This window comes from Lynx rufus, unplaced genomic scaffold (genome assembly GCF_022079265.1).
Source record: "Lynx rufus isolate CCGP_SWC_20201006 ecotype Redwood Valley unplaced genomic scaffold, mLynRuf1.p SCAF_4, whole genome shotgun sequence".
Taxonomy (NCBI): domain Eukaryota; kingdom Metazoa; phylum Chordata; class Mammalia; order Carnivora; family Felidae; genus Lynx; species Lynx rufus.
The window spans coordinates 6,765,301-6,788,177 of record NW_025814856.1 but is presented as its reverse complement, the minus strand read 5'-3'; the positions used below and the strand labels follow the sequence as shown (position 1 = coordinate 6,788,177).

Below are 22,877 nucleotides of genomic sequence, written 5' to 3'. Positions count from 1 at the left end.
CCCGGAGGTCTCAGCCTGGACCATCTCACTCCCTGGAGAGACAGGGTGACTGTGAGGTCTATGGATGAGGGTCAGTTTCTTGGGAGTGGCAGGGCTGCTGGTACGGGAGGCCCATCTTTGTGAGGACAGGGAAAGACGATAGCACAATCTCAGCTCCTCCCAGTCTTTCTAGCATTTTTGCATTTCTCTGATGAGGAAACTGAGGCTGGGAGGTAGCCCATTGTCACATGGGTGGAATGTCTAGGTTGGGTAAGGACAGGGTCCTGACCTCAGCCAGTGGCTTGGGGGAGGGTGGCACCGGTGGAGAACACGGTGACGTTGACAAAGATTGAGTCCCCAATGAAGTCCTCTTCTAGGCCTTGGAATGTGGACATCAGCGTGTCCTTCTGGAGGAAGACGTGGCCCAGGCCTTCTGAGATCTGCTCTCAAAACCAGGGAGAGAAGAGGAGATCGTTTCTTGGGGGGAATAGAGGAGAGTTGATGGAGGGGGAAGCTGGTGGGGAGAGGTCAAGACTCAGTTACCTCCACTCTCTGCAGGGAACTCTGGACGGGCATCCGGCGGGAATCCAGCTTCACCCCGAAGATGGCCAGAGCATGTCCATCCAGTGGCTTGTTGAATATGTACCTGGGGGGTGGAGGGTCATCCCACTGGCTCTGAAGCACCCACACAACCTCATGTGGTTGCAGAGACGGCGGTAAATCTTTGGGAGGGGCAGAGGTGGCCCCTGCACACTTGGATGGTTTCATTGCCAATCTGCAAACCCCGCGAGGTGACAAATGTGCCTGTGCCATCTCGTGGACCTTCAGAGAGGGTGCGAACCGTGAGAAATGGTGCAACTCCATTAGGTAGGCAAGGTGGCCTGTACAACCCCAGAGACCTGAAGGGATGGTCTCTACTACCTACAGGTGGCAGATGTGGTCTGGACAACCTGATGGAACAACGTAGTTGGCCAAGAATATCTCACGGGTAGCAAAGAGTACCTTTACCATCCTTAAGTGCTACAGAAGTGGCCTGCTTCTCTACCCATTCAGTTTCTCGACATTCCTGGTCCTCTGGCCAGGTTGGGGATAAGGGGACTCACCGGGCCTGCATGTCCACACCCAGAGCCTCATTGTTGAGTTAGAAGAAAATCTTATTTGGCATCAGCTGGACCTCAAATGATGGGAGCACTGGGTGGAGTAAAAGCAGTGGATGCCCTCAGTATTTTGCTGTCTCCCCTGTCCCCGCCCTGTCCACTCTCTCCTCAGTGGCTCTGGCAATCCCCAAGGACTGGAACACATGGTCCTGTTCACCAGCATACAGCTTAGGCCCTGGTGCACAGTAGGTGCACCACGAGCCTTCCTTTCTATTTCCAATCCTGCTCCCTGCATGTCCCTCCTTGCCCTGCCCATCACGTCCTACTCACCCTACGTCATCCCTGACGTCAACGGCCGCCTTGAACTGCTGCTTGGCTGCACTTTGGTAACTGGCTTCGATGCTCCAGGAGGTCCCAAGACTGAGACACAGAGAATGAGGAGAGAGGGAGACTGAGAAGGAGAGCCTCCATCCATAAGGCTCCCAGCAGGGCACCTGACAATCTCTGGGAGGTGAGATTGCGAAGAAAAGAGCTCGCGAAGAAACCTTCCTTGGCCAGCAGGTTCTGGCTGACCACGGCGATCCCCTCTGGGTTCTGTGGGGAGAGGGGGTGGGTGGTTCATGCCCCAGGCCTTTAGCACGTGATATGACCTCAGTGTCTGGGATCCACCTTCCCATCAGGAGAGGCCACCTTGATGTCCAGAGTGAATGTCCTGGTCACAGGTTCCATCTTGTGGTTCACAGCAAACACCCGCTATTGAACTGGAGGAAGAGGGAAAACTCTGAGTGTTGGATAGAATCTGGAAAGGGAGGTAGCCATCGGATCTCTTGCAGTGGGGGGACTTTGGATAGAGGGAGACCTTGAGAGGTGGGACATCTCAGGCATTGCTGGGGAGACTGGGAATGAGAGTCAGCATCTGCCCTAGGCCGAGTGCCCGGGGGCTGTACCCAAGTGCTCAGGGGTGTAGATAGTCTTGTCTGTCTGGGCGAATGTAGCCAGCGTGGGGAGCCCCCAGCACTATCTCCTCCATGAATGAAGAGTCCGAGATGGGTGCCCAGCTTGCCCGGATGATAATGGACTGCTGCCCTGCTTGTGGGGGGTACACCAGGCTCTCGGATATCTGGGGAGAGATGCCCACGCTCCTCAGTCTCTGCTGAGGTCTCCATCCCTGGGAGCAAAGCCCTGGGCCAGATCTTGGAAAAACAGTCGGATGGGGGCCCTCTGGCTCTGCCGTTGCCCCTGCACAAGGACATCTGGCAAAGGACTTCCAGCCAAGAGAAGGATGCGATCCAGTCCATGTTCAGCTCCTCAAGCCACCAGCAGAGGGCGCCTCCCATTAATTCCCACAGAGGCACCACCAGCGCTCATCACTGCCCTTCTTGGAGCCCAGACTCAGGGGACTTTGGATTTCTACCTGGACAGGACAGGACAGTCTATCTAAACCCCGCATCTATTCTCCAGTGTCCCTCGTGTCGAGTCCCTCTAGAGTCTGCCCCTCTCCATCCTTGCTTCTGATCCAGAGCCTCCCTTTGTGGCCACCCATGCTGGCCTATCACCTACCATCACGGATGCCTGCTTCATAAAGTGGTTTTCCGGTGAGAGAATGAGCTGGCTCTTAGCCACCACTGTCTTCTTCATGGGGACCATACGGTGAGGTTCACCTCGAGGGTCCCGGTGAGGGGCTGTGTGGAGTCCGAGTGAGCCTGTACGTGGATGTTCTCAGGGCTGCCCACCCGCAGGACTCGGGGGGTCACCAAGATGTACCTGTCAGTAGACACACGCAGGGACATGGTGGGGGGGGGGACCCGAGAGGGGGCGGCAGCAGCAGAGAGGCAGGGTCTCATGCAGGGAATCATGCAGACAACAGATATGCAGGCAACAGCTGAGTGCCCTCAGTTTCCCAGACTCACAGTGGCTCAGCATGGGCAAGAGGGGTCCCCAAGAGGAGTAGAAGCAACCCCATGGGCCAGGACAAGTCCATGGCGGCGGGGGCGGGGAGGGGGAGGCTGATGTGTGCAGCGACAGGCCACAGACACCTGTCCTCTTGTCCATCCCAGCTCTGGTCTGTTTGCCTTGGCCTGGCCTGGCTGAGTTAACATCTAAAGTGGGGAGGGGACCCCCATAAATCCAATGGGGGAAGAAGAGGTTGCTCTCCCCTCCTCAGCCACCCTCCACAGAGGCCGGGGACAGCTGCACTAAGACGTATTCCAGACGTGCCTGGGTGGCTCAGTCGGTTAAGCATCTGACTTCAGCTCAGATCATGATCTCGAGGTTCTTGGGTTCGAGCCCTGCAGCGGGCTCTGTGCTGACAGCTCAGAGCCTGGAGCCTGTTTCGGATTCTGTGTCTCCCTCCCTCTCTGCCCCTCCCCCACTTGCACTTTGTCTCTCTCTCTCTCTCTCTCAAAAATAAATAAACATTAAGAAAAAAAAAGTATTCCAGCTCCCCACTTGGGGGCCTGAGTGGTGGTGGTGGGGGGAGGGGTTGTCCTTTCCGTGACCCATGAGATCTTATCCTGAAGCCTTCCCCTCTACCAGCAAGGAGCCCAGGCCATGTGCATTGGGAGGCTGGACTCAGAGCTTGGTTAGGATTGACTGGTAGGGGCAGGAAGAAACAAGATAGTCTCTGCCTCTGCCCTTATGTAATTGGTGAGTTGCTGGGGTAGCTGCTCCAACAGGGGCTGTGCAGGCTTTATGTATTCATTTCTTGGGTCACAGGCGTGAGCAGCCACGGCAGTGAGCCATCTGGCCCCAGGACCCACTGTAAGGGAACCGTCTCAAAAATGCACGGGTCAAATCCTCTCGCTGGGCTTCAGATCTTTCTGCACAATTACACTTGGTAAATTGTGACCATTGTCCATTGTTCTTAAATCATGCCAAGCTCTCTGGGCTCCTTTTTCCAGAAGGCAAATTACACGTCTTGAACCAGGGACACAAACACATCATGCTTGAGGCACCCCTGGAAGAAGGCTTTCTCTATCCCGAAATAATTTTCACTGCCTGTTTAATATGCCCTTTAAAGATGTTGGAGCCACTTTGTGGTCCTGCCTCTGAGAAGCAGAGGGGGCTGCAGACAAGTTTGTCTGGTTCTTCGTTTCTCAGTGAAGCCATTGCTGCCAGCTAGCAGAGCCTGGGAAAGCCCAGAGCTTCCAAAAAAATGACAATATGCACTTATCGAACAAAGATTGGATAGGTAGTCACTAGGAGCCCAGCCCCCCCTTAGCATGCTGAGGACACAGAAGTGACCACAAGACCTCCTGCCCCTGTGGAGTGGACATTTCCTGAGGACTTGCTAAGGGCCCATGATGCATTTCCTCCTTAAACTTCACAGTCTCTTGTTAATTAGGTTCAACCCTCGCCTGCTTTCCAGACTCTACCTTTGCAGAGAGCTGGAAAACCAGACGTGTCAGAAACAAAGGGGGAAGGTGGAATCGAATCATTTATTCCTCGGGCATTTATTGAGCACCTGCTGTGTGCCAGGTGCTGTTCCTCATGCTTTGTGTACACCGACAGAAGTCTCACATTTATGCTGAAGTGAGACTTACCACCCATTGTACGTATGAGGAAGCTGAGGCCCGGTGAAGGTAAGCAACTTGCCTCGTGGCAGGCGGGTGAGCCGTGAGGCTCTGGGGAATACTCTTGAGACCATGGTAAACAATCTGTTATGAACCCAAGAATCAACAGAATCAAATAAAGGCCTGGGTCAGGGGAGCAGGTGAGACCCAATTTGGAAGGTTCTAGAACACTGGTGTCCATTCGGGGTGGCGTATTCCACTGCTGTTCCCTGCTCTCCGGGAATCTCCGCTGGTTCTGTTCAGCCGTCCCTCAGCTGGGTGTGAGCTCTCCCCCTCACATCTTTGTGACCACCCCAGGTGTCCCCATCCTCCCTCTGTCCCAGGGGCTCCTAGGTGTCCAGAGCAAGGGGTCGTCCAAAGGTGAAGGATGGCAGGGGCGCTGTTCTCAGTCCCTCCCACCTTTCTGTCCAGTCTGGGCCTCCTGTTACTCTGCCAGTATCTCTGTCTCCCGAGGGAACTCTTTTTTTTTTTAATTTATTTTGAGAGAGAGCATGAGCAGGGGAGCAGGGGAGGGGCAGAGAGAGAGGCGGGGAGAGAGAATCCCAAGTAGGCTCCACACCGCCAGCACAGAACCTGATGCAGGGTCTCGAACCCATGAACCAGGAGATCATGACCTGAGCTGAAACCAAGAGTCAGATGCTCAACTGACTGAGTCACCCCGGAGTGGGAATCCTTGTCAGGTAAACACATCTGAGGCTTTTGAAGCCTGCTCAGGCCCGCAGCTCCCTTGAGTTTCGGTTTTGACTTGGGGGAGGGCCCAGCACCGCCCTCGGGTACCAGGGAGCAACAGAGGAGGCGGGGAAACACTTTGAAAACAAACGTGTGTGTGTGTGGGGGGGGGGGCTTCTGTGACACAACTTAGTCATCCAGTGAATGACGGATGATCAGATTGATGGAGGAGTTGAACAAATGGATGGAGGCAAAAGTGGGTGCTGGGTGAATGAGTGACAGGAGCTCGCGTCTCATGAAGAATGAGCATTTGCTCAACAACTAATAAAATAAATGAAATAAATCTGAGCACCACTTGCATGGCTGGCTTTGTTGTTGGCGCGTGGGGGGCGGGGACACAGCAAGGGAACAGGACGGAAACCCTTTCCCCTGGGGTGTGGGTGTTTACTGTGGCTGCCATCACCTGGACTGTCCCTTTGAGTCCTCTCGGCAATCTCAGGACCCACTGACCCATTTTGCAGATGCAAAAACCTAGGCACCAGAAGGTGAAGCGTCCTGCCCGAAACTGTGCAGCTAGGAAGCTGGGGCACAGGGAGGTTAAGTGAGTCGCCTTAGGTCACACAGCAAGTTCAGCGAGCCTGTGTGAGAGGGAGCCGGAGAAGGGTAGGGGGTCGGCGGGCGACCCGCCGTGGGCTCCACCCGGGTCCGCTACGGCAGTTAAAGGTCGAGTCCAACTTTCGGCCACGAGAGGGCGCCAGCGAGCCTCCGGCCAGCCCAGGAGCTCTCGGCCCCCGCCCGCAGGAATGCGGGTGGTGGAGGGAGGGGACGTTGGCCGCGCGCCCAGAGCAGCTGCTGCTGCCGCTCGGATTCCGCCCGCCTTCCCCTCCCTGGGACCCGGGGTTTGCAGCAAGGAGGCCGGGGCGGGAGGGACGGCGTTGCAGGGATGTGTGGCCTCTGTTTTCGCTCCCTCCTCCTCCAGGCTTCCAGCCCACAGCTTCCCGGGAAAGGCCGGGCCGGATCCAGGAGGCAAGAAATAATACAAATACCAGCATTTCAGCGAACGGCTTCATTTGTGAAACACTTCAGTCCTGGCACTTAGCAGGGGCTCTCTCGCCAGCAGCCCTTCCATTTCACAGATGAGGAAACCGATGCTCAGAAAGGTGGCGTTTCTTGCTCAGGTAGGAGGTGTCAGGAGCGTCTCGGTCCAGATGAGGCCGCCAGGACGCGTTCTGCTTGGTCACCTTGTGTGTCAACCCAGGCTCCTCGGTCACTTCTTGGTCCCTGAGGCTTCGGGAACTGGCTTTGCCTCCTGATCCCTAAGGACACGCCCCAGATGCCTCTGGTTCCCGGTCCAAGGAGGCCTGCTAGCAGTGACAAATTTCAGGGGAAGCTTGTTCCTTGCTGTGGGGGAGGAAGAAGAATTCAGCAGTCGCATTTGGGGTTGATTACTGGGTCTGAAAGCACCGGGATAGGCGCCCTAACAGAAGTGAAAGCCTGATCAGGGAAAACTGCCCCCAAATAAGCAGCTAGGAGGGCCCAGAGAAACCTCCTAACCCACCCAGGCTGGGGAATCAAAGAAGGCATCCTGGAGGAAGCGGTATTTAGGCTGAGACCCGAAAGTCTGAAAGTCTCAGGACAGTAAGAGGAATCTGGTGAAGGGTTAGGGGTGGGAGACAGAAGTAGGTTTTGTTTCAGGGGGAGGGAACAGCCCATGTGAAGACGTGGAAGAGACGTGGGGCATTTGGGGAGTTGTAAGAAAAGGGTCTTGAAATACTTAATAGGCTACAGGGAGTCTCATTTTTAAAATTTGTTTGATTTAAAAATTTTTTTAGTTTATTTATTTATTTTGAGCAAGAGAGCGCGAGAGCAAACGGGGAAGGGACGGAGAGAGAGGATCCCAAGCAGGTTCTGCACTGTCAGCACAGAGCCTGTCGCTGGACTTGAACTCACGAACAGCGAGATCATGACCTGAACCGAAATCAAGAGTCGGATGCTTAACCCCGACTGAGCCACCCAGGTGTCCCAGACACGGATTCATTTTGATGCTTTAATTTACCCACCCATTCTTTCAGGTGTCAGATATTTGGGTATCTATCATGTGCCACATACTCTAGTAGGGGTTGGGGGTGTGGTCGAGGAGACGACAGTCTCCTCCCCAGGGAGGTGACATTCTAGTGGGGGGAGACAGGCAGGAAACATAACTTTCGTGTATGTCAGGTATTGACAAATAAAGCAGGTTCAGGGGCGCCTGGGTGGCGCAGTCGGTTAAGCGTCCGACTTCAGCCAGGTCACGATCTCGCGGTCTGTGAGTTCGAGCCCCGCGTCGGGCTCTGGGCTGATGGCTCAGAGCCTGGAGCCTGTTTCCGATGCTGTGTCTCCCTCTCTCTCTGCCCCTCCCCCGTTCATGCTCTGTCTCTCTCTGTCCCAAAAATAAATAAACGTTGAAAAAAAAAATAAAAAAAAAAAAATAAAGCAGGTTCAGGGGATAGGGCGATAGGGTACGATCTTATGGCCTCTCTGAGAAGGTGACATCTGAGCACCTTCATGAGCCGAAGGAGGGAGCCATGTGGCTATCTGGGAAAAGCGTTCTAGGTGGATGGAACAGCAAATACAAAGGCCCTGAGGTAGGAATGTGCATGGAGCATTTAAGGAATAGTAAGGAAGGGCACTTGGGTGGCTCAGTCGGTTAAGCGGCCGGCTTCAGCTCAGGTCATGATCTTGAGGTTCATTAGTTCGAGCCCCACATCGGGTTCTGTGCTGACAGCTCGGAGCCTGGAGTCTGCTTTGGATTCTGTGTCTGCCTCTCTCTCTCTGCCCCTTCCCTGCTCCTTCTCTGTCTCTCAAAGAAAATAAATAAATGTTAAAAAAATAATAATAGGGGCGCCTGGGTGGCGCAGTCGGTTAAGCGTCCGACTTCAGCCAGGTCATGATCTCGCGGTCCGGGAGTTCGAGCCCCGCGTCGGGCTCTGGGCTGATGGCTCGGAGCCTGGAGCCTGCTTCCGATTCTGTGTCTCCCTCTCTCTCTGCCCCTCCCCCGTTCATGCTCTGTCTCTCTCTGTCCCAAAAATAAATAAACGTTGAAAAAAAAATTAAAAAAAAATAATAATAAAAAAAAGAAATAGTAAGGAGGTCAGTGTTTCCAGAATGAAGCGGGTGAAAGGGAGAGAGTAGAAAATAATTTGGGATTAATATTTAAGGGTCAGAACATGTAGGAGGCCTCATAGCTGTGGATTTTGAATCTAAGTAAGAGGGGGAACCATTGGAGAATTTTGAAAGAAAAGCAATATTATCTTTCTGTTTTAACAGAATTAGTCTGGGCAGGTCCTTTCTTCCTCTGACCTGAAATCCAAAGGTGATTTTCACTTAGTTCAAAGCAATAAGGAGGGCAAATAATTCCATGACATAAAAATAAGGCCACATTATGTCACAGAAAAGTTGAAAAAATGGGGGAAGAGTGCACTTCATATTACAGGCACCCTAATCTCCATAATATGTAAAGAATTTCTAAGAATTAATAATAAAAATATAAACAATCCAGGGGCGCCTGGGTGGCTCAGTCAGTTAAGCGTCCGACTCTTGGTTTTGGCTCAGGTCACGATCTCACAGTTGGTGAGTTCAAACCCCACATAGGACTCTGTGCTGGCAGTGCGGGACCTGCTGGGGATTCCCTCTCTCTTCCTCTCTTTCTGCCCCTCCCTCAAAAAAATATAGATAAGCAGTCCAATAGAAAAACTTGAGCAAGGGGCACCTGGGTGGCTCAGTCGGTTGAGCGTCTGACTCCGGCTCAGGTCATGCTTAGGTCATGATCTCGCGGTTTGTGAGTTCGAGCCCCATGTCGGGCTAGTGCTGACATCTCAGAGCCTGGAGCCTGCTTTGGACTCTGTGTCTCCCTCTCTCTCTCTCTCTGTCCTTTCCCCTACTCGCACTCTCTCTCTGTCTCTCAAAAATAAATAAAAGCGTTAAAAAGTCAGAAAACCTTGAGCAAAACGTGTGATCGGGATGTTCACAAAAAATGAAATACAAAAGGTTCTTTGACATGTGAAAGGACAGCCTTACTCACAATAAGGGAAATGCAAGTTAATATCAGAGAAATGTGCACTGGGTGTTGTATGGTAACCAATTTGACAATAGATTTCATATTTAAAAAATAATAATAAGGGGCGCCTGGGTGGCTCAGTCGGTTGGGCAGCCGACTTCGGCTCAGGTCATGATCTCGCGGTCCGTGACTCTGAGCCCCGCGTCGGGCTCTGTGCTGACAGCTCAGAGCCTGGAGCCCGTTTCAGATTCTGTGTCTCCCTCTCTCTGACCCTCCTCCGTTCATGCTGTGTCTCTCTCTGTCTCAAAAATAAATAAACGTTAAAAACAATTTTTTTAAATAATAACAAAAAAATAAAACAGTATGGTTAAAAAAAAAAGAGAAACGTGAAGTACTGATTTTTGCCCATCAGGTTGGCCAAAATTTAGAAGACTAATCACGCACAGTGCGGTGAGGCTATGAGGAAGTGACCATGTTAACATATGGACATCAGTCCTTCCCAATAGAGATGAATTTGCTAATGTTCGTAGAAATGACAAATGCATAGTTTCTTTGGCCAAGTAATCCCAAGACAGAGACGCTTGCACACGTGTGAAATGATGTATGCACACAAGGTCATCCATTGCAGCCGTTTACATAATAGGAGAAGATTGGAGGGAGCCCAAAGATTCATCAGTACAGGACCAGTTGCATAAATTATTGTCCATCTACACAATGCAATATTTTGCAGCTGTGCAAAGGAATGAGAATGTCTGCTCGGGCTGATCGGGAAACACTTCCAGGATGTAGTATTCAAGGAAAGATCTCATAGTATGCTGCTTTTGTGAAAAAGATCATATATATATATATATATATATATATATATACACATTCAGTTTTCCCAGTATATTTATTTTTTTTAATGCGGTAAAATCTGCACAACGTAAAACTTATCTTTTTAGCCATTTTTAACGTACAGTGGAATGCTATCAAGCACATTCACATCGCCGTGCGACCATCCCCACCATCCATCTCTAGAACGTTCCGCCTTCTCAAACTGAAACTCTGTCCCCACGAAACACTGACTTCCCATTCCCCCTCCCCCAGCCTCTGTTAACCTCTGTTTTACTTTTTTGTCTATGGATTTGCATAAGTGGAATCGTACAATGTATTTATCCTTTTGTGTCTGGCTTATATCCCTCCGCTTAATGTCTTCAAGGTTCACCCATGGTGTAGCAGGTGCCAGAATTTTCCTCCTTTTTAAGGTAGAATAACATTCCTTTGTGTGTATATACCACAGTTTGCTTATCAGTTTTTTTCTTGTATAATCAGAAAGAAAATCTGGATATCGCGTTCTGTCTGTCTCTCTCTCGAAAACAAATAAACATTAAAAAAATTTTTTTTAAATGGGGCACCTGGGTGGCTCAGTTGGTTGGGTGTCCGACTTCAGCTCAGGTCATGATCTCACAGTCCATGAGTCAGAGCCCCATGTCTGGCTCTGTGCTAACACCTGGGAACCTGGAGCCTGCTTCGGATTCTGTGTCTCCTTCTCTCTCTCCACCCTCCCCCATTCGTGCTCTGTCTGTCTCTCTCTCTCTCAAAAATAAATAAACATTAAAAAATTAAAAAAAAAGAAAGAAAATCTGGATAGATAACTCGAGGTGGGGGGTGTCGGGAATTGGGCAGTTGAGGGAAAGAGGAGGGCAGGAGAATTTTTAAACATATTTATTTATTTTTGAGAGAGGGGGAGAGAGAGAACATGAGCAGGGGAGGGGCAGAGGTGGGGGGGAAGAGGATCTGAAGCAGGCTCTGTGCTGACAGCAGAGAGCCTGATGCAGGGCTCAAATCCATGAGCTATGAGATCATGACCTGAGCCGAAATTGGACGCCCAACTGACGGAGCCACCCAGGCGCCCCTAGGAGAATTGTTTTTTAAAGTATTCTTTCGGGTGGGCCTGGCTGACTCAGTCAGTAGAGCATGTGACTCTCAATCTCAGGGTTGTGAGTTCAAGCCCCACGTTGGGCATTGAGCCTACTTAAAAAAAAAAAAAAAATATATATATATATGCACATATATATTGATTTTTTAAAGCACTGAGCATTTTAGCTAGTCAAAAGCTGATTTTAAACATCCTCTGGGGGGGGGGTGGCGCCTGGGTGGCTCAGTTGGTTGAGCATCGGACTTCAGCTCAGGTCATGATCTCGCGGTTTGTGAGTTCAAGCCCCGCCTCAGGCTCTGTGCTGACAGCTCGGAGCCTGGAACCTGCTTCGGATTCTGTGTCTCCCTCTCTCTGCCCCTTACCCGCTCATACTCTGTCTCTCTCTCTCAACGGTGAATAAACGTTAAAAAAAATAATTTAGGGGCGCCTGGGTGGCGCAGTCGGTTAAGCGTCCGACTTCAGCCAGGTCACGATCTCGCGGTCCGTGAGTTCGAGCCCCGCGTCAGGCTCTGGGCTGATGGCTCAGAGCCTGGAGCCTGTTTCCGATTCTGTGTCTCCCTCTCTCTCTGCCCCTCCCCCGTTCATCCTCTGTCTCTCTCTGTCCCAAAAATAAATAAACGTTGAAAAAAAATTAAAAAAAATAATTTAAAGATCCTCTGGGCTGTTGCGTGGAGAATGGATTGTAGGGGGAGCGAGTGCAGAAGCGGGGAGGGGGCTGGTGCAATGCTCCAGGTGAGAAATGATGGTGGTTGGACTAGGGTGGGGGCCCAGAAGGTGTAGCAAAACGGTTGGTTGGATATATTTGAATCTATTTTACAGGTCAAGTGAGCAAGATCTGATTAGCTGTGAGGTATGATGACTCTGAGAGTTTTGGCGTGAGCAATCAGAACAGACTTCCCTCTGCTAAGATGGGGAGAGAGGACAGAGGGGCAGGTGTGAGTGCAGAAATCGAGAACCAAGGGTTAGTGCGTCAACACCTTCTGAACGTCGGCCTATTTCTGTTGTAAGCAATAGCATCCAGCTAAAATGTAGTAACAGTCCCTGCCCCAAAACACACTCTGCTTTTGCTTTTATGTTGCCATCTGGATTGGTCGTGATTCTTCTTTATATGCAACAGAAACTGGCTCAGGGTGATTTAAGCTGCAAAGGAATTTACCCGGTTGGATGCTGGGGGCTAATGAAATCACCAGCCTTCGAAGATGGACGGGGACAAAGTGGGGGTGCAGGGCAGGAGCTTAAATCCTCCTCCTGAATCCAACCTGAAACTCTGGCTTTCCATGACACTTCCGTCATTGCCCCTGTCTCTCCTGCCACCTCCCTTTCCTGATCCCTCCTTCTTTGCGGGGGTGGGGGTGGGGGTGGGTTCTCAACTCTAAATCCTGTACATCTGTTGAGTGGAATCGGGGTCACATGCTCACTTCCGTAGCCGCTGGGGAATCTGAGAAGAAGGTCTGGTATGTTCTCACACCAGGAGTCTATGAGTCTGGGGTTCGGAATACTGTATGCCCCACCTGTAAATAACTATCGAGTTTGGCTTCACGCACGGTGACTTTGATGGCTTTTCCTTGTTGGCAAGAAGATAAATTTGTCTTTTAAAATAATTTATTTGGGGCACCTGGGTGGCTCAGTCGGTTAAGCGGCCGACTTCGGCTCAGGTCATGATCTCGCGGTCTGTGAGTTCGAGCCCCGCGTCGGGCTCTGTGCTGACGGCTCAGAGCCTGGAGCCTGTTTCGGATTCTGTGTCTCCCTCTCTCTGACCCTCCCCCGTTCATGCTCTGTCTCAAAAATAAATAAACGTTAAAGAAAAATTTAAAAATAAATAAATAAATAAAATAATTTATTTAAGGGAGTTTTTGGTTTTTTTTTTTTAAACAAGAGAATATTGGACATAGAATTCAGGACAGCGGAGACTCTTGGGGTAAGGCAGGCAGCAAATAATAATGTTCTAATGGTGGAGTCTGATGGTGGGCTCGTGTGTATGTGTTTTGCTCCCCTGGTCTTTTGCACACATGCGTGATGTTAGTTGGAGTCCCGGATAGAAAGAGATAGTACACTCAAAGCGGGTAATTTGGGGCTCCATGGAGACAGGGACAATTGCAAAAGTAGAGACAGAAGGCGGGTAGCCCTATGGAGTGCAGTGCCATTCTGCTGGCCTCTGGGGGGGTCCTATCACCATCTTTAGCTGAAAGGGGCAAAGGGGGGAGTGGCTCTTAGACACTGGAGCTGGGGCCATCTGGGACCATCTGCCATAAGGCAGTGGCCCCCATGGAGGGAGCTCTGGGGGGGGGGAGACAAATACTCTGGCCTTTCTCCTCCCAGCCTCTCATCCCCCGCTGATGCCTCCTATCGGCAGAGCCCCACACAACCAAAAACTAGATGTGGAGGAAACCGGCTGATGTAAACCTTGGGTGAACCTCTTAAGGCAGCCCAAAGACCTTTTTACACATGTGTGCCCCTTATATTCTTTTTAAAAATGTGTTTAAATTTTAAATTGAGATGTAATTCATATACCGTGAAATCTGCCATTTTAAAGCGTGAGATTCAGTGGTTTGGGTCAAGTCACAAGGCTGTGCAACGGGCGTCATGATCTAATTTCATACGTTCTTTTGTAGGTATTTCCAACACGCTTGAGAAATCCAATGTCGGGGAGGGGAAAGGAGGGACCCATTTGAGAAAGAAATAGTAAGCAGCTCCATTATCTCTGACTCAAAGACATGTGTGGAGGGCCCTGGACTCAGTTTCCCTTTTCCTAGAAGATGTTACTAGAGGCCCCTGGAGGTCAGCATAGACTGAGTTGGAGAGACCCAGGCTTGATTCCTGTCCCCCCCCCTCTGCTCTGGACAACCTTGGTTTCCTCATTTATGAACTGGGCAGCTTCTAAGTGCCTCTGTCTACTAAGGCTACAAAGAGCAAACATTGATGAAAACCCCTTCGCCCGGGGCCTGGCCCTCCACGGTGGTAGCCAGACGTGAAGCATCACAAAGACTCCACCTCCAGCACGCGGGACTCTTCCTGTCATTTCGGTGCTGTTACCATTAGCTCTGCTCTCCGGGAGATGCCACCAGCACGTCACCTGCCCAGGGTCACCCAGTGAACAAGAAACAGAATCAGCATTGGACACGGAGTCAGTCCATTTGCTTCCGAATTCTCCACATGAGGACCAAGAAACTTGGTAATACTCTCTTGGGGGCTCCAGTAGGACCCTTATTGCTTAAAATTTTTTTAAGGTTTATTTATTTATTTTAAGAGAGCGAGAGAGCAGGGGAGGGGCAGAGAGAGAGAGAGAGAGAGAGAGAGAGAGAGAGAGTCCCAAGCAGGCTCCACACTGTGAGCGTGAAGCCTGATGTGGGACTCAAACTCATAAACTACAGGATCATGACCTGAGGGGTGCCTGGGTGGCTCAGTCGGTTAAGCATCCGACTTTGGCTCAGGTCATGATCTCATGGTCCGTGAGTTCGAGCCCTGCGTCGGGCTCTGTGCTGACAGCTCAGAACCTGGAGACTGCTTCAGATTCTGTGTCTCCCTCTCTCTCTGACCCTCCCCCGTTCATGCTCTGTCTCTCTCTGTCTCAAAAATAAATAAAACATTAAAAAAAATTAAAAAAAAAAGATCATGACCTGAGCCAAAATCATGGGTCGGATGCTTAACCAACTGAGCCACCCAGGCTCCTGCTTTTTAAAAATTTTTAACTGTGGGGGTGCCTGGGTGACTCAGTCGGTTAAGTATCTGACATCAGCTCAGGTCATGATCTCTCATGGCTCATGAGTTGACCCCGCGTGGGGCTCTCCTCTGTCAGCCCAGACCCCGCTTCAGATCTTCTGTCTCCTTCTGTCTCTGCCCCTCACCCACTCACGCTCTCTCTCTCTGTCAAAAATAAATAAACATAAAAAATAATGAAAAATAAAAATTTTAATTGTGATAAAATATACATAACACGAAATTTACCATGTTCGCCATTTTTAAGTGTTCAGTTCTGTGGCGTTAAGTACATTCTCGTGGTTGTGCAGCCCTCCCTACCACCCATCTCCAGAACGCATTATGTCTTGCAAACTGAGACTCTGTCCCCCCAAAACACTGACTCCCCACCCCCTCCTGGAGCCCACCATCTACTTCCTATCTCTGTGAATGAGACTCCTCTAGGGACCTCATCCAAGTGGAATCCTACAGTATCTGTCCTTTCGTGTCTAGCTTATTTCACGGAGTATAATGCTCTCGAGGTTTATTCGTGTTGTAGCAGGTGTTGGAACTGACTTCCTTTTTAAGGCTGAATAACATTTCATTGTGTGGATGTACCTCATTGTGTTCATCCAGTCTTCTGTTGATGGACCCGTTGATGGGGTTGCTTCCACATTTGGCCGTTGTGAATCATGCTGCCATGAATGTGGGTGTGCCAATATCTCCTTGAGACCCTGCTTTCAGTTCTTTGGGGTCACACCCAGAAATGGAACTGCTGAGTCACGTGATAATTCTGTCTCGTTTTTTGAGGAACTATCACGCTATTTTCCATAGTGACCGTACCATTTTACATTCTCACCGACAGTGCACAAGGCTTCCAATTTCTTCACCTTGTCACCAACACTTGTTATTTTCTTGAGTTTTGTTTGCGCGGTTTATTTATAGCAGTCGTTCTAATGTGTGTGAAGTGAACCTTATTGGTTTTTAAATTTTTTATTTAGACATAGGGAGTTGAGCTTTATTAAATATTTAATATAGGGATTGCTAGTGGTAACAAATATATATTTGATGAAAAAAATATACATGTGCCGCTGGTGAGTGCATGAAACATTTTGCTGATGGGCTGTGTGACCGGAAAAGTCTTGAAGACCCCTTAGTCAACTCGGTTCTATGTAGAGGGCGTTTTAGATCATCCTTGTATTTCCAGGCCCAAGATAATAAAGTCCAGAGGTTGAATGAGGCAGTCTATTTCATCTTTCAAGGTCCAGCAACAATGTCCCCTCCTCCAGGAAGCCTACCTTGCCTTCCCAGACACAGCTCCAGCCTCCCTACTCTGGGGTCCTCAGCCCAGGGTCCAAGGCTCCCTCTTTCTGCCCCAGCCCTGACCATGGTGGGGGGGGCGGGGTGTGTGTGCCTGGAGGCTGAGGGATTTCTGGGGCCCCACCAAGGCCCAGGCACAGAGTGGGTCAGGCAGGTTGCTGAGTGCATGAATGAATGAAGAGTCCGTAGAGGCCTCTGAGACTGGTATGAACTGAAGACGCCTGGCTGTGCAGAGGTGGGGAGGGTCGGGTGAAGCTCTGCTCACCGGGGCCATATTCGGATGCGGAGGCAGCCGCAGGCCAGACATCGGAGGCCAAGGTTGAGGAAGCGCGTCCAGCGGAAGAGCAGGAGGTGGGAGGTGCGCACGTAAAGGCTTCCGGAGGGGTCCACAGCCTTGAGTGCAGCCAGCGGGGTGTAGCGGGCGTTGGTCTGTCGGCGCAGGGGGGGTCTGGGTGAACTGATGACCTTGACGATGACCTATGGGGTGGAGCCCTGAGTTCTTCGATTCAGGGAGGCGGGGTTTGCAGGGTGGGGCACCCTCCCATCCCGGCCCCCCCCCCCAGCCGCGTCTTTGGGGCTCTGCGCTCCCCCTCCCCCCACTCACCTGGGCCACATCCTGTGGGCTCTGCCCTACGGAGCGAAAGAGCTCCCTGGAGGCTGGGAGGTAGAAATCTCGGAAGTAGTGCAAGGTGTCAGGGTCGGTGTCTGGGAACTCGGCCGTGGAAACCTGCTCCAGGAGCTTCCCCTCAAAGTCAGTGACCACTGGACCAGGTTCCACCAGGGTGATGCTGGGGATATAGGGAGGGGCACCGGGGCCTGGTACCCCGACCCCCTCGCGGCCCCATTGACGTCCCTCTCCTCCTCACTCTCCCCATCCTTCCTGGTTCCCCAGCCCATCCACTGCCCTTCCCCTGGTACCGCCCATCCTCTTCCCATACCTCCATGTTCCTCATTCCTGATTCCATTTCCCCACCATCACTGCCTTCCCACCCCACTCCTCGCTGCCTCCGTTTCCCTTGTCTTTCCCCACCACTGTCTCCCGTTCCCCCTTCACTACCCCCTCCCGTTCGCCCGCCTCACAAGATGTTGAACTGCAGCAGCTGGACAGCCAGGCTCTCAAAGAATCCCTCCAGGGCGAACTTGGAGGCTGCATAGACTTCATTGAACACGACACCTGAGAGGATTGGAGGAGGTTGAGCCCTTTGGGGTCTGGGTGATGGGCTTGTGGGTCCGGAGGGACATGGGGTCTTCAGGAGACAGAGCAAAGAGGGTTTGAAGATCAGGATGAGGGGCTATCGAGGGCCAACATGGTGAGTGTATGTATGTGTGATGGGAGCATATGGGCTCAGGATTAGGTTGTCCTGCGTTGCCCTGTGCTCCACCTGTCCTTAGCCCTGGAAAACCCTTCTTCCCTCCATCCTCTAAACCTCTGGGCCACTTGAGCATAGGATTTCCAGGGCCCCTGAAGGCAAGTCCGATTCACTGGGGCTCTTATCTGTTTTTATGAAGAGGGAATGTAGCCCCTGAGGTTAGGAGGTGCAGCTGGAAGAGGGACCAAAGAGATGGGGCTGAGTAGTAGAATCAGGTTCTTAACAAGTAAGGGGGATTCTTTAAGGGGCCTGCTGAGGAGGGGGGCGGATCCCAGGGAGTTTCCTTGGGGAGGAAGGGAGTCTAGAGGGACTCAAGGAGGAAAGAGCCAGGAGCCTGGATGGCAAACAGGTGTTCTCCATAGTAGGCCAATAGCAGACATCACTGAGCAATCACTGCTCTCCGTTTCTGCAGAACCTCAGAGCCCCAGAGCTAGACGTCGCCAGGGCTTGGTTGGAGGTGTTTGGCAAGAAAACGTCACAGAGGAGTTCTGACGGTTCTTTCGGGTTTGGGGAGATGGGCGAGACTTGTAGAGGTGTTGGGAAGTAGGTCTGATACTGGATGTGGATGGCCATTGGCAGTATTTGTAAGACCACTGCCTCCTCTTACAGTATGGTGGACATAGACTCTTCCCGAAATTCTTCCTTCAGAGCTTTGGAATCCTTCCCCACACAGGCTCATTTGGAGTATGAGCTAAAACCTATTTGCCATCCTTCCGGCCTGGGGAGGGTCAGACACTGGGGGGGATTTGCAGGGATGGGTCCCCAGGGCTTACCCTGCAGCCCCATCACACTGCTGACCACCACAATGTGGCCCTTTCTCCTTTTCTTCATGCCAGGAAGCACAGCTCTGACGAGACGCACAGCCCCAAAAAAGTTGGTATCGAAGACGTTCTGCATGGCAGCTAGGCTGAGCCCCTCCAAGGGCCCCACCAGGCCCACTCCAGCATTATTCACTAAGGGGGGGTGAGGTTACATTGAGGTCCCCCAAACCTTTCTAGTGCCACTCCTGTAGGGACACTCCCTGGATCATCCCATCCCCTGCTCCAAATTCAGGGCCAGGCCAGAGTATCTCGAGTGGAAGAGTGTGGAGCCCTGGTGATTTTTACATATAGTTTAACATTTGTTATAGGGACCCTGAACCCTGGGTGGGGGGGGGGAAGGGCTGCTGGGAACAGCCTCCCCTTAATACATGAGCCGTTCAGCTCTGACCCCACATTGCATCAAAACAGCCACACCTGCCCTCCTTCAAAAGCCTCTGAGGGAACTTGTGTCGCTTCTTCAACAGAAGCTCTTTCCCCCAAAATGACTCATCAGAGTAATTTTTCCAACTGCATATGGTTTTCTCCAAATGTGGGAAGTTCTATTCAATAAAATCCATCCTACACCCAGGACTCAAGTTTATTCTTGTATCCTTAATAAACAGGTACCCTGGGCTTTTAGCCGGCTTGTCTACCCCTTCTGTCCAGGGCTACAGGTTTCTGGTGAAGCAGGAAAGCTGGTGCTCAGACAGTGGAGAGGATTCGCTGGGACGAGGACCTGTGGTTAGGGCAGGGAGGGGAGTGACCCCCGGGGGCTGTTCGGTCTCACCCAGCACGTCCACTTCCCCTCCCTGGATGCAGCTGAGACACTGGGCCACTGACTCGTCACTGCACACGTCCAGCTGGGCCACGGTGAGGGTCTGCCCCAGAGCCTCTCCAGCAGCCGCTTCCAGTGCCCCCTTCTTTCCCAGGTCCCTCATGGTGGCCACCACTGGGAACAGAGACCGGTGTTGGGTCAGGCACTGGGCTCCTTTTCCCTCTGCATTCATTTGCATGTATTTCCATAATCTTGCACGAACAGTCACAGAGGGATGGGGACCCATAGGTTTACCTACTTACATTCACTACATGGCCACAAATGCGTATTTGTGTACATTCACTTACATGTACTTTCATCCATTCATTCATCCATCCTTTACTGAGCACCTACTTGGTATCCACTGTGCCCTATTCTAGGTGCTGAGACTATTGCATGAAATGAGGTAGGCAAAGTCCCTGGCTTCACAGAATGTATAGCCCAGGAAGGAAGCCAATAAAATAAACACAGAACATATTGCCTTGAGGAAAGAAATACATACTTAGGGTCAGTGTGTGTGTGTGTGTGTGTGTGTGTGTACATGCAAATAGCCAAGTTTCCATCATCTACAGAAATTTCAGCTTGAATACCTGCCGTGTGCCAAACACTGTGCTGAACACTTTTATAAACCCTACCTCTAATCCTTCCAATGATTAGGACTCTAATCCTCCCTATGATTAGGCCACTGACTAATTTTCCAAAGATGGCCACAATATCTTTCATCGCATACGCTCTTTGAGAACTTTGCTGCCCCCCCTCAAGTCATGAAATCTCATGTCCCTCTCCTTGAATCTTGTGACTAGCCGGGAGTCAATAGAACGGGGTGACGGTAACATTGCGTGGCTTCTGGGATTTAGCCAGAAAAGATGCTGCAGTTTCTGCCTTGTTTGCTGTAACGTTCACTCTCAACATCTTCAGCCACCTTGTAGCGGCCCAGCTATCCCGAGGCTACCTTGCTGGGAGGAAGCCCAAGCTAGCCAGATAGAGGGACCACATGGAGAAGCCCTGAGGTTCATGCCTGCCCAGGCCCATGACTACCCCGCGCTGTTCCAGTTGTAGCCTTTGACCCTGAGTCAGAACTGTCTGGCCGAGCCCTTCCAAATTTATGGCCTTTGTAAAGCACGAGAGACAGACGATTACAGTTGTTCTATTACACCATAAGTTTTGGGATGATTTGCGGCTTAGCAATAGAAGCCAGGACAAGTAGGTGACGTGGCTGACACACTGAGGCTCAGCAAAGTGAAGTTCCTCGTCTGTCCCGCCCCTACAACAACCTGGGTTTGTTGGCGTGCTGTGCTCAAATACCTGTGTACCTGTTTGTACCCCTCGTGCGTGTACCCACAATCACACATGCACAGCCCTGGTGGGCACTTTCACGTGATCCGTGGGCCCGTGTGATTCATGGGTGTTGCACAGATGAATGGGATCACATGCATCTACATACGGTGACGAGTGTGGCCACAGGGACTGGGTTGCCTGGGTTCAAATCCGGGCTCTGCCGCTTTCCAGCTGGGCGACCTTGGGCAAGGATCTTTGGCCCAATGTGCCTCAGTTTCCTCATTTCTAAGATGGAGCTAATGGTAATGGCCACCTCATAGAGGTGATACGGGGATTAACCGATACACGTGATGCGCGACACTTTGATGAGAACCTGGCACATTGTAAGCACTCGGTAAACATCCTTCACACCTGATCTTCGCCAAAAGGCCGGGAAGTGATTGAATAAACATCCTTCAGCAGTTTTACACACTCACTGCGTGTGCACAGAGACACGTGCAGTGCTATGGCTTCCTTGCACCCTGGCCCTCAGACTGTCACACCCAAAGCTGTGTGTGTGTCTGAGACAGAGGGCAGAGGGCTGGGAGAATCAGCCCCGCCAACTGGGGCAATGCCCTTGCCCCCTGCAACCTCCTCTTACGTAGTGGCCCTGTGCCCACTTCAGCTCCAGCGTGCTCTGGGTCAGAGGTTCCCGGGGGGGGGGTGGGGTGCAGACTGGGGCACTTTACTCCAGGGTTGCAGGAGGCCAGGTCCCTAGATTTAGAGCCCCCCCACCCCCTTAAGCCCCCAAGGTCAGGGTCACTTAAGAGGCTTATTTCGGAGCGGTAATCAGGGGAGGGGTGGGGGAGGGGAGTCCTAGGGAATGCCAAGTGGAGCCTCCGGGAAGCCCTCCCCACCAGCCCTTTAAAAAATATCACCAACCTCCCACTTCCTACCACACTCTACCCTTGTTTTAGTTTGCTTCTTAGCACTTATTGGCACTAGACATATTATACAATTTTAAAATCTGTTTATTGTCTGTTCTCCCTCTCCTCCCTCACACCACTGCTCGGGGCAGAGATTTTTGTCTATTTTGTTCAGAGCTGTGTCTCCAGCACCTTGAATAGTGCCTGACGCCCAGTAGGTGCACAAGAAATATTGGTTGGATGAAGGGGTGATTCCTGAGCAGAGGTGGGAAGGGGGCCTCCATGTGTCCTGGGTCCTCCTCAAGCCCACAAATACAGCTGAAGGGATGGGCTAGTGGAAATAGTGCCAGGACGGCTGAAGGTCCTCAGAAGCCGTGCCCACCCCTGCCCTTCCCGGCCCCACCCTGGGCCTCTAACCTTGGTAGCGCTGCCTGTGGTCATGAGCCAGCTGTACTGCGAGCTCCAGGCCAATTCCGGACGAGCAGCCTGAGATCAGTACAGTCCGGGGTGCGTCGGCCATGTTGATCCCTCCCTGGATGGGTGACCTCTGCTGGCCAGCACCTGACTCCTGCCACCCATCCCTTGGCTCCTCTGCCCCCTCCTAGACACCCTCCAACGGATTCCCCGCGAGGCGAAGGGGTCCCAGATGATGCCAATTCCGAACGGACCCTGCACAGGCAGCTGGGAGGAAACCTTTAACCTCAAAATAGCCTCTTTCCTTTATCTGTGAAAAAATTTCTTCTCCTCACTGCTACACTCATAACTAGGGTCTTTTTATTATGATTTCAAATTATTTAAGGCTGGGGGAACTAGCAGGGGTATTCCCTTCCTGTCTCTATTCTGGGCAAAGAATCTCTGATTGGAGGGAGAGAGTGAGAGAAAATGATGGTGAATGTGGTCCCAGAAGGGTCCTTTCAAAAAGGGGAATGGGCATAGATATGTCCGAAGATGGGGTTAGACTAGGAAGAACTTCCCAGCAAGGCAGGGCAGGGCAGGGCAGGGCAGGCCAGTATCTTTATGAGAATCTTTTAGCAGGAGAAGTCTTAGCCTCAAGGTCCCTGAGGAGGGAGGAGGAGGAGCAGCTTGGGGAGATTCCCTCTCTCTCCCCACCCCACAGCCCCCATTTCGCCCTCAGGCCAGATGGGGCCCCACCCCTCCTCTCCTGGGACACAGAGACTCTTTGTCCGCGGAGCCAGAGCCTGGGAGGGAGACACTGCCGGCTTCTCCCTCTTCCCCATGGTGGGGCAGTTTGGGGCCCAGGATACGCCCCTTGGGTTCCTCCTTGCAGAAGCACCCTGAGATCCTGCAAGTCTGTGCTTGTTCAATTGCACAGACAGCTCCATGTGACACCCCCGGGGGGGGGGGGAGGGAACTTCACAGTGGGGGGTCCCAGTAGGATGAGAGACAGCTCTGCCTCACCCCAGACGTGGCAGGGATCCACCTC

General features: G+C 51.8%; 1 protein-coding gene across 1 annotated transcript; it reads right to left on the bottom strand.

Moving 5' to 3' along the window:
• Positions 1-16,527: 16,527 nt before the first annotated feature.
• RDH8 (retinol dehydrogenase 8) lies at positions 16,528-21,953 on the bottom strand. Its single transcript, XM_047095342.1, has 6 exons — positions 21,851-21,953; positions 19,224-19,385; positions 18,410-18,589; positions 17,347-17,440; positions 16,871-17,054; positions 16,528-16,743 (listed from the first exon to the last, which is right to left on the bottom strand). Exons 1-6 carry the CDS (start codon positions 21,951-21,953, stop codon positions 16,528-16,530), a joined length of 939 nt encoding a protein of 312 aa, XP_046951298.1.
• Positions 21,954-22,877: the final 924 nt, after the last annotated feature.